The 16,666-nt window shown below is 33.1% G+C and overlaps 1 protein-coding gene across 1 annotated transcript; it reads left to right on the top strand.

The window, feature by feature from the left end:
* The first annotated feature begins 1,875 nt into the window (after positions 1-1,875).
* On the top strand, positions 1,876-16,665 carry LOC117011294 (phosphoribosylformylglycinamidine synthase-like). The gene is made up of 3 exons (XM_033086663.1): positions 1,876-1,935; positions 8,651-8,810; positions 16,529-16,665. Exons 1-3 carry the CDS (start codon positions 1,876-1,878, stop codon positions 16,624-16,626), a joined length of 318 nt encoding a protein of 105 aa, XP_032942554.1. The 3' UTR covers positions 16,627-16,665.
* The last annotated feature ends 1 nt before the right edge of the window (position 16,666 follows it).

Below are 16,666 nucleotides of genomic sequence, written 5' to 3' on the forward strand. Positions count from 1 at the left end.
TCTATTTGGGATTTATTTGGGATTTATTTGAGATTTTTTTGGAATTTTTGGGGGATTTTTTTGGGATTTTTTGGGATTTTTTAGGGATTGTTTTGGATTTTTTTGTCAATTTTGTTGATTTTTTGGGGGGGATTTTTTGGGATTTTTTTTTTGATTTTTGGGGATTTTTGAGATTTATTAGGATTGATTTGGGATTGGTTTGGGATTTTTGAGCAGCACAAATCGGAGTTTGGGGTCCCCCCCGAGAGCCACCTCAGTTTTGTGTGACCCCAAAAATATTGGGGGGCCAATAAAAATATTGGGGGAACCTAAAAAATTCTGTACCCAAAAAAAATCCGGTTAAAATTCAATAAATGGTATTAAAAATCTGATTTTTTTGGGATTTTTTTGGGATTTTTTTTTTTTATTTTTAGGGGGATTTTTTGGGATTTTTTTTTTTTATATTTGGGGTTTTTTTTTTATTTTATGGGGATTTTCTTGGGATTTTTTTGGATTTTTTTGGGATATTTTGGGATCTTTTTTGGAATTTATTTAAGATTTTTTTGGGATTTATTTGAGATTTATCTGAGGTTTATTTGGAATGTATTTGGGATTTTTTGGGGGACTTTTTGGGGATTTATTTGGGATTTATTTGGGATTTTTTTAGGATTTTTAGAGATTTTTTTGAGATTTTTTTTGGGATTTTTTGGGATTTTTTGGGGAATTTTTTGGGGTTTTTTTTGGGGATTTTAAAAAATTTTTTTCGGATTTTTTGGGATTTTTTGGGATTTTTTTTATTTTTAGGGATTTTTTGGGGGATTTCTTGGGGAATTTTTTGCGATTTTTTTCTGGATTTTTCGTCCTTTTTTTGGAGATTTTTTGGAATTTTTGGGGGGATTTTTTGGGGGATTTTTTATTTTATTTTTGGGGGATTTTTTTGTTTTTTTGGGGGATTTTTCTGGGATATTTTCGGTTTTTCAAGGGATTATTCTGGGAATTTTGGGGTTTTTTTAAAAAAAAATTTTGAGAATTTTTTGAGGATTGTTTTGGATTTTTTTGGATTTTCCGGCCCCAATTCCCATATTTTGAGTCCTCAATCCCAATCCCAATTTTTAGGAACCCTTGAGGACGTTTGGGGGAAAATTTGGGGACATTTGGTGTCATTGGGGGACAATTTGGGGACATTTGGGGACATTTTTGGGACATTTGTGCCCCCTTGAGGCCATGTGGGGACATTTTGGGGACATTTGGTGACAGTTTGGTGACATTTGAGGACATTTTGGGACAATTTTGGGACATTTTGGGGCCATTTAGGAGCATTTTGGGACAGTTTGGGGACATTTGGGGACATTTTTGGGACATTTAGGGACAATTTTGGGACAATTTTGGGGCCATTCGGTGACAATTTGGGGACATTTCTGCTCTTTTGAGGACATTTTAGGGACATTTGGGACTTTTAGTGACATTCTGGGGAATTTCAGGACCACGTGGGAAGATTTGAGGGACATTTGTGCCAATTTGGGGACATTTTGGGGACACTTGGGGACATTTTTGGGTCATTTGGGGACACTTGGGGACATTTCGGGACAACTTAGCTCCATTCAGCTCAAATTTAGTGACATTTTAGCACCATTTAGCGCCACTCTGAACCTTTCCGGTCCCATCCGAGGACATTTGCGGCCATTTTGGGGACATTTGGTGACAATTTGGGGACATTTTGGGGACATTTCTCCGGCGTTCGGCGCCATTTTGTGCCCCGTTCCCACCGCGCATGCGCGGTCCCGGAGCAACCTCATTTGCATAGCCACGCCCACCGATCTTTTAGGCTAATGCGCATGCGCGATCTGGAGGCGCTTCATTTGCATATCCACGCCCACCAAACTTTGTCTAGTGCGCATGCGCAATTCTTGCCGAACACGTCACTCACATAGCCCCGCCCATCGACTTCCTGTTCTAGTACGCATGCGCTATAGCCACGAAGCGCCTCATTAGCATAACCACGCCCACATAGACGGCGCGCCGGCAACTATAAGGGGACGGTGTTAACTCATTTGCATAGCCCCGCCCATAGAGGCGGGAGGGGGCGTGGCCAGAGCGCAACACGCGGGAATCGCCGGAACCGACCCAGGTGGGGGGGGGCGGATTTGGGGGGTCCTGGGGGGATTTTGGGGGGGTCCTGGGGGGTTTTGGGGGTCCCGGAATCATCTGTGGGGTCCTGGGGGGGTCCCTGAGAGGTTTTGGGGGTTCTGAGGGGTTTGGGGGGGTCGGGAATCCCAAATTTTGGGGGGTCCTGGGGGGGTTTTGGGGATCCACGTGGGGGGTTTGGGGGGGTCCTGGGGGATTTTTGGGGGGGTCCTGGGGGGATTTTTTGGGGTCTTGGGGCGATTTTTTGGGGTCTTGGGGGAGATTTTTGGGGTCCTGGGGGGGTTTGGGATTTTTGGGGGGGTCCAAAGTGAATTTAGGATTTTTTTGGGGGGATTTTTGGGGTCCCTGGGGGGATTTTTGGGGTTTCTGGGGGAAATTTTGGGATTTTTTTGGGATTTTTTGGGGGGTCCCAAAAAGATTTTGGGAGTTTGGGACCCCCCAAAATTTGGGGAAAAATTTTTTGGGGGGTCCCGAGAGGATTTTTGGGGTCCCAGGTGAAAATTTTGGGGGACTTTTGGGATTTTTGGGGGAATTTCGGGATTTTTTTGGGATTTTTGGGGAATTTTTGGAATTTTTTTGGGAAATTTTGGGGGAAATTTTGGGATTTTGGGGGGAAAATTTTGGGATTTTTTGGGGAAATTTTGAGATTTTTTGGGGAAATTTTGGGGAGAATTTTGAGATTTTTTTTTAGGATTTTTGGGGATTTTTTTTGATTTTTAGGAAAATTTTGGGGAGGATTTTTGGGATTTTTAGGGAATTTTTGGGGTTTTTAATCAAAATTTTTGGGGGGATTTTGGGGCTTTTTTTGAGGGTAAAATTTTGGGCTATTTAAAAATTTCATATTTTAAATTTTTTTTGGAATTTTAGGGGATTTTTTTCGGATTTTTTTTTATTTTTAGGGAAATTTTGGCTGGGATTTTGGGAATTTTTAGAGAATTTTTGGGGATTTTTATTGAAATTTTGGGAGGGATTTTGGGGAATTTTTTGGGATTTTAGGGAAATTATGGGGGAAAATTTTGGCTTTTTTTGGGATTTTTGGGGTGGAAATTTTGGGTGAATTTTGGGATTTTGGGGGGGAATTTTGGGCAATTTATTTTTGAATTTTTTGTGATTTTTTTGGGAAATATTGGGGGGAATTTTGGGGATTTTTTTGACATTTTTGGGGATTTTTGGGAATTTTTGGGGGAGAATTTTTGGGATTTTTAGGGAAATTTCAGGGGGGAATTTTGGGGATTTTTTTGGGATTTTTTGGGGGATTTTTTGGCATTTTTTGGGGATTTTTTTTGAGTTTTTTGGGACTATTTTGTGGAATTTTTGGGATTTTTGGGGGGAATTTTGGGGGATTTTTTTTGAATTTTTGTGATTTTTTAGGGAAATTTTGGGGGGAATTTTTGGGATTTATTGGCATTTTTGGGGGATTTTTTGGGAATTTTTGGGGGATTTTAATTGAAATTTTGGGAGGGATTTTGGGGAATTGTTGGCATTTTGGGGGGGAATTTTGGGCAATTTATTTTTGATTTTTTTGTGATTTTTTAGGGAAATATTGGGGGGAATTTTGGGGATTTTTTGGGGGATTTTTTGGCAATTTTTGGGATTTTTTGGGGGGGAATTTTTTGATTTTTAGGGAAATTTCAGGGGGGTTTTGGGGGATTTTTTTGGGAATTTTGGGGCAAATTTTTGGGAATTTTTGGGATTATTAGAGAGGAATTTTGGGGGATTTTTGGGGATTTTTTTTATTTTTAAGGAAATTGTGGGGGAATTTTTTGGGATTTTTTTTTTTGTTTTTGGGGAATTTTTGGGGGGGATTTTTTTGAATTTTGGGGGCAAATTTGGGGGGATTTTTTTTTAAAATTTTTGGGATTTTTATGGAAATTTTTGGGGATTTTGGGAGGGAATTTTGGGGAGGATTTTGGGGATTTTTCGGGGATTTTTGGGATTTTTAATCAAAATTTTGGTGGAAATTTTGGGGTTTTTTTGAGGATAAAAAATTGAACTTTTTAAAAATTTTTATTTTTTAAAATTTTTTAAAATTTTGGAAATTTTTTTCCATTTTTTGTAAATTTCTAATCGAATTTTTACCTTATTTGGGACGAAATTTACAATTGGGGGGCGGAGCCCCGCGCCCGTCGCTGATTGGATGGCGGCGATGACGTCACAACCCCACCCCCGTGACGTCATCGCTGACCTTTGACCCCTGCTGTCCTTGGGGAGGGGGAGGGGAGGGGAGGGGAGGGGGGAGGGGCGCCCCTCCCCCACCCCCGGGGTCAAAAACTCAAATTTGGGAGGAAAAATTCGGGAGAATTTTGGAGAATTTTGGGGCTCCCGGCGCGAAAAATCCGAATTTTGGGGGATTTTTGGAGGTGAAGTTTGGGGAATTTGGGGGATTTTGGGGATTTAAATTTTTTTTATTTTTATTTTTTTTTAATTTTGGGGATTTTTTGGGGATTTTTGGGGGAATTTTTGGTGATTTTTTTGGGATTTTTTGGGAATTTTGGGGAATTTTTGGGGGGAATTTGGGGGTTTTGGGGCAAATTTGGGGGTTTAAAATTTTTTTTTATTTTTATTTTTAGAATTTTGGGGATTTTTTGGGAGGATTTTGGGATTTTTGGGGGATTTTTGGGAGGAATTTCGGTGATTTTTTGGGATTTTTTGGTAATTTTTGGGAATTTTTGGGAGGAATTTTGGGGATTTTTTGGGAATTTTTGGGAATTTTTGGGATTTTTTGGGGTGATTTTGGGGAAATTTGGGGGGAAATTTTGGGATATAAAATTTTTTTATTTTTATTTTTTTTTAATTTTGGGGATTTTTTGGCTTTTTTTGGGGGATTTTGGGATTTTTTGGGGATTTTTTGGGGATTTTTGGGAGGAATTTTGGGGATTTTTTGGGATTTTTGGGGAATTTTTGGGGTGAATTTGGGGGGTTTGGGGCAAATTTGGGGATTTAAAATTTTTTTTTATTTCTATTTTTTTTTAATTTTGGGGATTTTTGGGGGGATTTTGGGGATTTTTTGGGATTTTTTTGGGATTTTGGGGGGAATTTTGGGGACTTTTTGGGATTTTTTGGGTGAATTTTGGGATTTTTGGGTGAATTTTGGGGCTTTTGGGAGGAATTTTGGGGGAAATTTTGGGATTCATAATTTCTTTTTATTTTTATTTATTTGGAATTTTGGGGATTTTTTTTCATTTTTAAATTTTTTAGGGGAATTTTGGGGGTTTTTTGGGGTTAATTTTGGGGTTTTTGGGTGAATTTAGGATTTTAAATTTTTTTTAGTTCATTTTTATTGGAATTTTGGGGATTTTTTTCTTTTTTCAAATTTTTTTAGGGGAATTTTAGGGGTTTTTTGGGGGTTAATTTTGGGGTTTATGGGGAAATTTGGGATTTAAATTTTTTTTATTTTTATTTTTTTAGTTTTGGGGAATTTTTTTCTTTTTAAAATTTTTTAGGGGGATTTTGGGGTTTTTTTTGGGGTTAATTTTGGGGGTTTTGGGGGGAATTTTGGGGGAAAATTTGGGATTTTTAATTATTTTTATTTTTATTTTTTTGGAATTTTCGGTATTTTGGGGATTTTTTGGGGGGATTTTGGGATTTTTTTGGGGGATTTTTGGATTTTTTTGTGGGGAATTTTGGAATTTTTTGGGGGAAATTTTTGTGGTATTTTGGTTTTTTTAAATTTTTTGGGGAATTTTTGGGTTTTTTTGAATTTTTGGGGGAATTTTTGGGAGTTGTATTGGGAAATTTTGGGATTTTTGGGTCAATTTTGGGGTTTTTGGGGGTGAATTTGGGGGATTTTGGGGAAATTTTGGAATTTTCTGGGATTTAAATAGGTTTTTTATTTTTATATTTTTGAAATTTTTGGGTTTTTTTTGGGGGGATGTTTGGGATTTTTGGGACGAATTTTGGGATTTTTTGTGTAAATTTGGGGTGAATTTTGGGGGATTTTGGTATTTTTGGGGAATTTTTGGGGGGAATTGTGGATTTAGGGGAAATTCAGGGAAATTTTGGGGTGAATTTTGGGTTTTTGGAGATTTTTTGGTATTTTTTGGAGGAATTTGGGGATTTTTTGGGAGGAATTTTTGTATTTTTGGGACGAATTTTGGGATATTTGGGTAAATTTGGGGTGAATTTGGGGATTTTTTGGGGATTTTTGGGGCTTTTTGGGAGGAATTTGGGGATTTTTGGGAGGATGTTTGGGATTTTTGGGGAATTTTTGGGGTGAATTTGGGGGGTTTTGGGAAATTTGGGGATTTTTTTGGGATATTTGAGGAGGAATTTTGGGATTTCAGGGGGGAATTTTGGGGCATTTGGGAAAATTTGGGGATTTTTATGGGGAATTTTGGCATTTTTGGGGGAATTTTTGGGCGAAAATTGGAGGAAATTTTGGGGGGGGTTTTGGGGTGAATTTTTTTGTGATTTTTAGGTGAATTTTGGGTGGATTATTGTGAATTTTCTGCAAATTTTTTTTACTTTTTGGTGAATTTTTTGTGAATTTTGTGCAAGTTTTTTTTAATATTTGGGTGACTTTTGGGAGATTTTTGAGTGAATTTTGGGTGAATTTTGGGCCAAATTTAGAGAAAATTTGGGAGAAATTTGGGGAAATTTTGACGAATTTTGGGGAAATTTCTTTGCAAAAAATCCTCCAAAATTCAGATTTTTTTTGGGGAAAACCCCCTAAAATTTAGGATTTCTTTTCCTAACCTCCCAAATTTTGTTTTTTACCCAATTTTAACTTTTTTTCTCCTTTCCAGATGCAACTCCTTCGATTTTTTGTCTGTCCCCAAATTCTGGGGGGGGAGAGAGCCCAAATTTGGGGGAATTTGGGGAAATTTTGGGGAAACTTTTTGTGATTTTTTTGTGGATTTTGGGGGAATTTTGGGTGAATTTTTGGTGAATTTTGGGTGATTTTTTGTGAATTTCAGGTGAATTTCTTGTGAATTTCAGGTGAATTTCTTGTGAATTTCTGGTGAATTTTTTGCTAATTTTGGGTGAATTTTTTGTAAATTTTACGCAAATTTTTTTATTTTTAGGTGAATTTTGGGCAAAACTTGGTGGAAATTTTGAGATTTTAGGAGAACTTTTGGGAGATTTTTTTTGGAATTTTGGGAAATTTTGGGAGGGAAATTCTGGGATTTTTGGTGAAATTTTTTGGGGGGAATTTTGGGGAAATTTTGGAATTTTTGGGGGAATTTTTGGGGAATTTTTGTGGGAATTTTGGAATTTTGGAGGAAATTTTGGGGAACCCAAAAATCCTTCAAATTTTGATTTTTTTTCCCATTTTTTTTCTCCTTTCCAGATGCAGCTCTTTCGATTTTTGGGGGAATTTGGGGAATTTTTTTGTGATTTTTTTTGTGGATTTTGGGTGAATTTTGGGTGAATTTTGGGTGAAATTTTTGTGTATTTTTGGTGATTTTTGGGTGAATTTCTTGTGAATTTCAGGTGAATTTTTTGTGAATTTTGGGTGAATTTTTTGTGAATTTCAGGTGAATTTCTTGTGAATTTCAGGTGAATTTTTTGTAAGTTTTATGCAAATTTTTTTATTTTTAGGTGAATTTTGGGCTAAATTTGATGGAAATTTTGGGATTTTGGGTGGAATTTTGGGGGGAATTTCCCAACCCAAAAATCCCTTAAATTTTGAGTTTTTTCCCCTGAATTTTTGGGATTTTGGGGGGAATTTTTGGGAGAAGTTTTGTGAATTTTGGGTGAATTTTGAGCCAAATTTAGAGAAAATTTTGGGTGAATTTTGGGATTTTTTGGGGAGAATTTTGGGAAATTTTGGGGGCATTTTGGGGAATTTTTTTTTATCATTTGGGGAAATTTTGGGGGGAATTTTGGGTTCCCTGGGGATGGAAAATCCCAAATTTTGGGGCGATTTTTCCCAATTTCTTGCCGAAAAATCCCCCAAAATTCAGATTTTTTTGGGGGAAACCCCCTAAAATTTAGGATTTCTTTTCCTAACCTCCCAAATTTTGTTTTTTACCCAATTTTAACTTTTTTTCTCCTTTCCAGATGCAGCTCCTTCGATTTTTTGTCTGTCCCCAAATTCTGGGGGGGAGAGAGCCCAAATTTGGGGGAATTTGGGGAAATTTTGGGGAAACTTTTTGTGATTTTTTTTGTGGATTTTGGGGGAATTTTGGGTGAATTTTTGGTGAATTTTGGGTGATTTTTTGTGAATTTCAGGTGAATTTCTTGTGAATTTCAGGTGAATTTTTTGCGAATTTTGGGTGAATTTTTTGTAAATTTTACCCAAATTTTTTTATTTTTAGGTGAATTTTGGGCAAAACTTGGTGGAAATTTTGAGATTTTAGGAGAATTTTTAGGAGATTTTTTTTTTGGAATTTTGGGAAATTTTGGGAGGGAAATTCTGGAATTTTTGGTGAAATTTTTTGGGGAAATTTTGGGGAAATTTTGGAATTTTTGTGGGGATTTTTGTGGGAATTTTGAAATTTTGGAGGAAATTTTGGGGAAAATTTCCAAACCCAAAAATCCTTCAAATTTTGATTTTTTTTTCCCATTTTTTTCTCCTTTCCAGATGCAGCTCCTTCGATTTTTCGTCCAACCCCAAACCCTGGGGGGGGTCCCCGACCTCGGGGTCCCTTCGGGGTTGGGACCCCCCCTAAAAACGGCCCAGGGGGTGGAACCCGGGGTCACCGAGGTCACCTGCGAGCTCTGCTACTACCTGGGCTGGGCAGGTGAGATTTGGGGGGAAAAACGGGGATTTTGGGCAAATTGGGGATTTTTTTCGATTTTTTTTCCATTTTTTTTTGATTTTTTTGAATTTTTGGGGATTTTTTGGGATTTTTGGGTTTTTTTGGGGTTTTTGGAGGAATTTTGCAAGGTCTGAATTCATTTGGGCTGGGCAGGTGAGGTTTGGGGTGAAATTTGGGGATTTTGGGCAAATTCGGGATTTTTTGGCATTTTTTACGATTTTTTTTTGCTTTTTTTTTGGATTTTTTTGGATTTTTTTTGATTTTTTTTTATTTTTTGGGATTTTTTGGGGTTTTTGGGGTCACCTGCGAGCTCTGCTACTACCTGGGCTGGGCAGTGAGATTTGGGGGAAATTCGGGGATTTGGGCAAATTTGGCATTTTTTGGGATTTTTTTTTCAATTTTTTTTCGATTTTTTTTCGAATTTTTGGGGATTTTTTGGGATTTTTTGGGATTTTTTTGGGGTTTTTGGAGGAATTTTGCAAGGTCTGAATTCATTTGGGCTGGGCAGGGGAGATTTGGGATGAAATTTGGGGATTTTGGGGCAAATTTGGGATTTTTTGGGATTTTTTTTCAATTTTTTTCAATTTTTTTCGATTTTTTTTTTTGAATTTTTGTGGGTTTTTTGGGGTTTTTTGGGATTTTTTTTGGGGTTTTTGGGGTGATTTTGTAAGGTCTGAATTCATTAGGGCTGGCAGGTGAGGTTTGCGGGGAAATTTGGGGATTTTGGGCAAATCTGGGATTTTTTTGATTTTTTTTTCGATTTTTTTTTATTTTTTTCGATTTTTTTTTGAATTTTTGTGGATTTTTTGGGGGTTTTTGGGATTTTTTTGGGGTTTTTGGTGTCACCTGCGAGCTCTGCTACTACCTGGGCTGGGCAGGTGAGATTTGGGGGGAAAATTCGGGGATTTTGGGCAAATTGGGGATTTTTGGGGATTTTTTCCTGAATTTTTTAGGATTTTTTTGGGATTTTTGGAGATTTTTTTGGGATTTTTTTTTTGGGTTTTTTTGGTTTTTTTCCTGATTTTTTGGGGTTTTTTTTCCCTCTTTTTAAAAAATTTTTGTGGATTTTAATGGGATTTTTGTTGGGATTTGTTTTGGATTTTAAAAATTATTTTTGTGGGATTTTTTTTTTATTTTTATGGGATTTTTATGGAATTTTAATGGGATTTTTGGGATTTTTTTTAGGATTTAAATGGGATTTTTATGGGATTTTAAAAGAGATTTTAATGGGATTTAAATGGATTTAAATAGGATTTTTGTGGGATTTTAATGGGATGTTTAATTAAATTTTTATAGGATTTTAATGGGATATAAATGGGATTTTTTTCAATGTTTGTGGGATTTTTATTGGGATTTTTTAATGGGATTTTATTGGCATTTTTTGCCCTTTTAGTGGGATTTTTGTGGGATTTTGTGGGATTTTTTGAGGGATTTTGATCGGCTTTTTTTGGGATTTTATTGTAATTTTAATGGGATTTTTATTGGGTTTTTGCTGATTTCTGTGGGATTTTTGTTAGGATTTTTAATTGTATTTTATAGGGATTTTTTTGCAATTTTAATGGGATTTTTATGGGATTTTTTGCAATTTTTATGGGATTTTAATGAGATTTTAATGGGATTTTTATGGGATTTTAATGGGATTTAAATGGGATTTTTTGTGAGATTTTAATGGAACTTTTATGGGATTTTATTGGGATTTAAATGGGATTTTTAATGGGATTTTTATGGGACTTTTAATGGGATTTTAATGGGATTTTTTCCTGATTTCTATTGGATTTTTTGTGGGATTTTGTGGAATTTTTATGGGATTTTTGTGTGATTTTTATTGGGATTTTATTGGGATTTTTTTCAATTTTAATGGAGTTTTTATTGGGATTTTTTGCTGATTTCTGTTGGGTTTTTTTCTGGGACTTTAATGGGATTTTTCTGGGATTTTAATGGGATTTTTATGGGATTTTAATGGGATTTTTATGGGATTTTAATGGGAATTTTAATGGGATTGTATGGGACTTTTGGGGTTTTTTTCCTGAATTTTTATGGGATATTTTGATGATTTCTGTGGGATTTCGAATGGGATTTTTTAATGGATTTTTGTGGGATTTTGTGCAGTTTTAATGGGATTTTTGGGGGATTTTTTTCGATTTTAATGGGATTTTAATGGGATTTTAATAGGATTTTTATGGGATTTTTAATGGATTTTTTTCGGGATTTTAATGGGATTTTTAATGGGACTTTGTGCAATTTTAATGGGATTTTTTTTGTTTTTAATGGGATTTTTGCAGAATTTGTTTTGTTTATAATGAGATTTTAGTAGGATTTTAATGGGACTTTAATGAGATTTTAATGGGAATTTTTTTGGATTTTAGTGGGATTTTGATGGGATTTTAATGGGTTTTTGTTTTTAAATGCAATTTTAATGAGATTTTTGTGGGAGTTTTAAATGGGATTTTAATGGGATTTTTTTATTTTAATAGAATTTTTATGGGATTTTTATGGGATTTTTTGTGGGATTTTTATGGGATTTTTATGGGGTTTTTAATGGCAATTTTATGAGGTTTTTAGGGGATTTTAATGGGATTTTTAATGGATTCTTTTAGAATTTTGTGAAATTTTAATGGGATTTTAATGGGATTTTAATGAGATTTTTTTCTTTTTAATGGGATTTTAATGAGATTTCAATGGGATTTTAAATGGAATTTAATGGTTTTTTTATGGGTTTATTTTTTGATTTTTGGGGATTTTTTGGGGGATTTTTATGGATTTTTGTGGAATTTTTGTTCAAATTTAATGGGATTTTAATGGAGTTTTTTTTTGTTTTTTATGGGATTTTAATGGGATTTTAAATGGGATTTTTATAGGATTTTTGTGGATTTTAATGGGATTTTAATGGGACTTTTAATGGCATTTTTATGGGATTTTTAGGGGATTTTTATGGGATTTTAATGGGATTTTAATAGGATTTTTATGGGATTTTATTGGGATTTAAATGGGATTTTTAATGGGATTTTTATGGGACTTTTTATGGGATTTTAATGGGATTTTTTCCTGATTTCTCTTGGATTTTTTGTGGGATTTGTGGAATTTTTATGGGATTTTTGTGTGATTTTTTATTGGGATTTTATTGGGATTTTTTTCAATTTTTATGGAATTTTTATTGGGATGTTTTGCTGATTCTGTTGGGTTTTTTTCTGGGATTTTAATGGGATTTTTGTGAGATTTTAATGGGATTTTTATGGGATTTTTAATGGGATTTTAATGGGATTTTAGTGGGATTTAAATGGGATTTTTATGGGATTTTAATGAGACTTAAATGGGATTTTAAAAGTTTTTATTGGGATTTTATGGGATTTTTAATGGGGCTTTTTGCAATTTTTATTGTGATTTTTATTGGGATTTTGTTGGGATTCTAATGGGATTTTTTTTCTAAATTCTTTGGGATTTTTTGTGGGATTTTGTGCAATTTTAATGGGATTTTTATGGGATTTTTTACAGTTTTAGTGAGATTTTTATGGGGTTTTTGTGGAATTTTTTTGGGATTCTTTGCAATTTTATTTGGGATTTTTGTGTGGATTTTTTTCAATTTTCATGGGATTTTTATGGGATTTTTTTGGATTTTTTGTGGAATTTTTATGGGGTTTTTTTGATTTTTATGGGATTTTGAATAGGATTTTAAATGACATTTTTATGGGATTTTTATGGGTTTATTTTTGATTTTGGGGGATTTTTTGGGGGATTTTATGGGATTTTTGTGGGATTTTGTACAAATTTAATGGGATTTTAATGGGATTTTTTCTTGGATTTCTATGGGATTTTTATGGGATTTTTATGGGATTTGAATGGGATTTTAACGGGTCTTTATGGGATTTAATGGGATTTTAATGGGGTTTTTATGGACTTAATGAGATTTTAATGGGATTTTTAATGGGATTTTATGGGATTTTATGAGATTTTAATGGGATTTCTTGGGCATTTTAATGGGATTTTTAATGGGATTTTTATGGGATTTTGTGCAATTTTAATGGGATTTTAATGGGATTTTTTTTGGTTTATAATGGGATTTTGATGGGATTTTAATGGGGATTTTGTTTTTTAATGGAGTTTTAATGAGATTTTAATGGGATTTTAAATCGGATTTTAATTGGATTTGTTTTTACTTTAATAGAATTTTTATGGGATTTTTAATGGGATTTTTGTGGGATTTTTAATGGCATTTTTATGGGATTTTTAGGGGATTTTAATGGGATTTTTAATGGATTTTTTTAGGATTTTGTGCAATTTTAATGGGATTTTAATGGGATTTTTTAATTTTTAATGGGATTTTAATAAGATTTTTATGGGATTTTTAATGGGATTTTTAGTGGGATTTTTAATGGGATTTTTAATGGATTCTTTTAGGATTTTGTGCAATTTTAATGGGATTTTAATGGAATTTTTTTTGTTTTTAATGGGATTTTAATGAGATTTTTATGGGATTTTTAATGGAATTTTTATGGGGTTTTTATGGGATTTTTATGGGATTTTTATGGGATTTTTGTGGGATTTTTGTGGGATTTTAATGGGATTTTTATGCGATTTTGTGGGATTTTAATGGGATTTTTTTTGTTTTTAATGGGATTTTTAGGGGATTTTTATGGGATTTTAATGGCATTTTGTGTAATTTTAATGGGATTTTTTTTGTTTTTAACGGGACTTTAATGGGATTTTTTTTGTTTTTAATGAGATTTTAAAGGGATTTCAGTGGGATTTTAATGAGATTTTAATGGGATTTTTTTTGGATTTTAATGGAATTTTTATGGGATTTTTAATGAGATTTTAATGGGAATTTTTTTGGATTTTAATGGGATTTTTAATGGGGTATTTATTGGATTTTGTGCAATTGTAATGGGATTTTAATGGAATTTTTTGGTTTTTAATGGGATTTTGATGGGATTTTGATGGGATTTTGTTTTTTAGTGGAATTTTAATGAGATTTTAATGGGATTTTTAAATGGGATTTTAATGGGATTTTGTTTTTACTTTAATAGAATTTTTATGGGATTTTTAGGGGATTTTAATGGGATTTTTATGGGATTTTTGTGGGATTTTGTACAAATTTAATGGGATTTTAATGTGATTTTTTTTGTTTTTTATGGGATTTAATGGATTTTAATGGGATATTTATGGGACATAATGAGATTTTAATGGGATTTGTATGGGATTTTGTGTAAATTTAATGGGATTTTAATGGGATTTTTTTTGGTTTTTGATGGGATTTTAATGGGATTTTGTTTTTTAGTGGAATTTTAATGAGATTTTAATGGGATTTTTAAATGGGATTTTGATGGGATTTTTTTTATTTTAATAGAATTTTTGTGGGATTTTTAATGGGATTTTTATGGGATTTTTAATGGCATTTTTATGGGATTTTTAGGGGATTTTAATGGGATTTTTAATGGATTTTTTTAGGATTTTGTGCCATTTTGATGGGATTTTAATGGGAGTTAAATGGGTTTTTTTATTTTTAATGGGATTTTAATGAGATTTTAATGAGATTTTAAATGGAATTTTAATGGGTTTTTTATGGGTTTATTTTTGATTTTTGGGGATTTTTTGGGGGATTTTTATGGGATTTTTGTGGGATTTTGTACAAATTCAATAGGATTTTAATGAGATTTTTTTGTTTTTATAGAGATTTTTATGGGATTTTAATGGGATTTTAAATTGGATTTTAATGGGATTTTTGTGGGATTTTAATGGGATTTTTATGGGACTTAATGAGATTTTAATGGGATTTGTATGGGATTTTGTGCAATTTTAATGGGATTTTAATGGGATTTTTTTTGGTTTTTAATGGGATTTTGATAGGATTTTGTTTTTAAAGGGAATTTTAATGAGATTTTTATGGGATTTTTGAATGGGATTTTAATTGGATTTTTTAAATTTTAATAGGATTTTTATGGGATTTTTAATGGGACTTTTATGGGATTTTAATGGGATTTTTAGTGGGATTTTATGGGATTTTTAATGGATTCTTTTAGGATTCTGTGCAATTTTAAGGGGATTTTAGTGGGATTTTTTTTGTTTTTAATGGGATTTTAATGAGATTTTAATGGGATTTTAAATGGAATTTTTATGGGATTTTTATGGGTTTATTTTTGATTTTTGGGGATTTTTTGGGGGATTTTTATGGGATTTTTGTGGGATTTTGTTCAAATTTAATGGGATTTTAATGGGGTTTTTTTTGTTTTTTATGGGATTTTTATTGGATTTTAATGGGATTTTAAATTGGATTTTAATGGGATTTTTTTTGTTTTTAATGGGATTTTTATGGGACTTAATGAGATTTTAATGGGATTTTGATGGGATTTTGATGGGATTTTGTTTTTTAATGGAATTTTAATGAGATTTTAATGGGATTTTGATGGGATTTTTGTGGGATTTTGTTTTTTAGTGGAATTTTAATGAGATTTTAATGGGATTTTTAAATGGGATTTTGATGAGATTTTTAATGACATTTTTATGGGATTTTTAGGGGATTTTAATGGGATTTTTAATGGATTTTTTAGGATCTTGTGCAATTTTAATGGGATTTTAATGGGATTTTAATGGAATATTTAATGGATTTTTTTAGTATTTTGTGCAATTTTAATGGGATTTTAACAGGATTTAAATGGAATTTTTTTATTTTTAATGGGATTTTTATGGGATTTTTTAATGGGATTTTAATGGATTTTTATGTGATTTTAATGGAATTTTTATGGGGTTTTTATGAGATTTTTATAGGATTTTTATGGATTTTATGCAATGTTAATGGATTTTTTTCTGTTTTTAATGGGATTTTAATGGGCTTTTTGTGAGATTATTTTGGGTCTTTGGGAATTATTTTTAGGATTTTTAATGGAAATTTTGGGGGATTTTTATGGGTTTTTAATTGGATTTCGTGCAATTTTAATGGGATTTTTATGGGATATTTTTCTGATTTCTGTTCGATTTTTTATGGGATTTTTTGCAACTTTTTTTGGATTTTTGTGGGATTTTTAATGGGATTTTAATGGGATTTTTTGCAATTTTTATGGGATTATTTTGAATTTTTTGGGGATTTTTTGGGACTTTTTAGGGGTTTTTTTAGGAGTTTCTAAGGGATTTTTTTGTTATTTTAACGGAATTTTAATGGAATTTTAATGGGATTTTTATGGGATTTTTATGGGATTATTTTGGATTTTTGGGGATTTTTTTGGGACATTTTTTGGGTTTTTTTTGGGGAAATTTTTATGGGATTTAGCGCAATTTTAATGAGTTTTTTTTGTTGTTTATGGGATTTTAAATTGGATTTTTATGGGATTTTTAATGGGATTTTATGGGAGTTTAATGCATTCTTTTAGGATTTTGTGCAATTTTAATGGGATTTTAATGGGATTTTTTTATTTTTAATGGGATTTTAATGAGGTTTTTATGGGATTTTTAATGGGATTTTTATTGGATTTTTGTGGATTTTGATGGGATTTTAATGGGATTTTTTTGTTTTTAATAGGGTTTTAATGAGATTTTAATGGGATTTTTATGGGATTTTTAATGACATTTTTATGGGATTTTTAGGGGATTTTTATGGGATTTTAATGGGATTTCGTGTAATTTTAATGGATTTTTTTGTTTTTGATGGGATTTTGATGGGACTTATTAGGATTGAATGGAAATTATCAAATTTGTATTTTTGGGTGCAGGAGATGCCCCCCCCAGCGAGGAGGAGTCTCGGATGCTGCGCTGGATTTTGGGCTCCCCCCTGGCCGAGGGCGCCGACGTCGCTCCAGGAGCTTCCTGAAGCCCCAGGGGCACCACGAGCTGCTGGAGATCGGGCCCAG

Source organism: Catharus ustulatus, unplaced genomic scaffold (assembly GCF_009819885.2).
Source record: "Catharus ustulatus isolate bCatUst1 unplaced genomic scaffold, bCatUst1.pri.v2 scaffold_105_arrow_ctg1, whole genome shotgun sequence".
Classification (NCBI taxonomy): domain Eukaryota; kingdom Metazoa; phylum Chordata; class Aves; order Passeriformes; family Turdidae; genus Catharus; species Catharus ustulatus.

Coding starts and splice junctions, on each gene's coding strand:
- LOC117011294 (XM_033086663.1), top strand. CDS start 1,876: ATGCGCAATTCTTGCCGAACACGTCACTCACATAGCCCCGCCCATCGA. Junction 1,936..8,650: donor CCCATCGACTTCCTGTTCTA/GTACGCATGCGC, acceptor TCTCCTTTCCAG/ATGCAGCTCCTTCGATTTTT. Junction 8,811..16,528: donor CTACTACCTGGGCTGGGCAG/GTGAGATTTGGG, acceptor TTTTGGGTGCAG/GAGATGCCCCCCCCAGCGAG.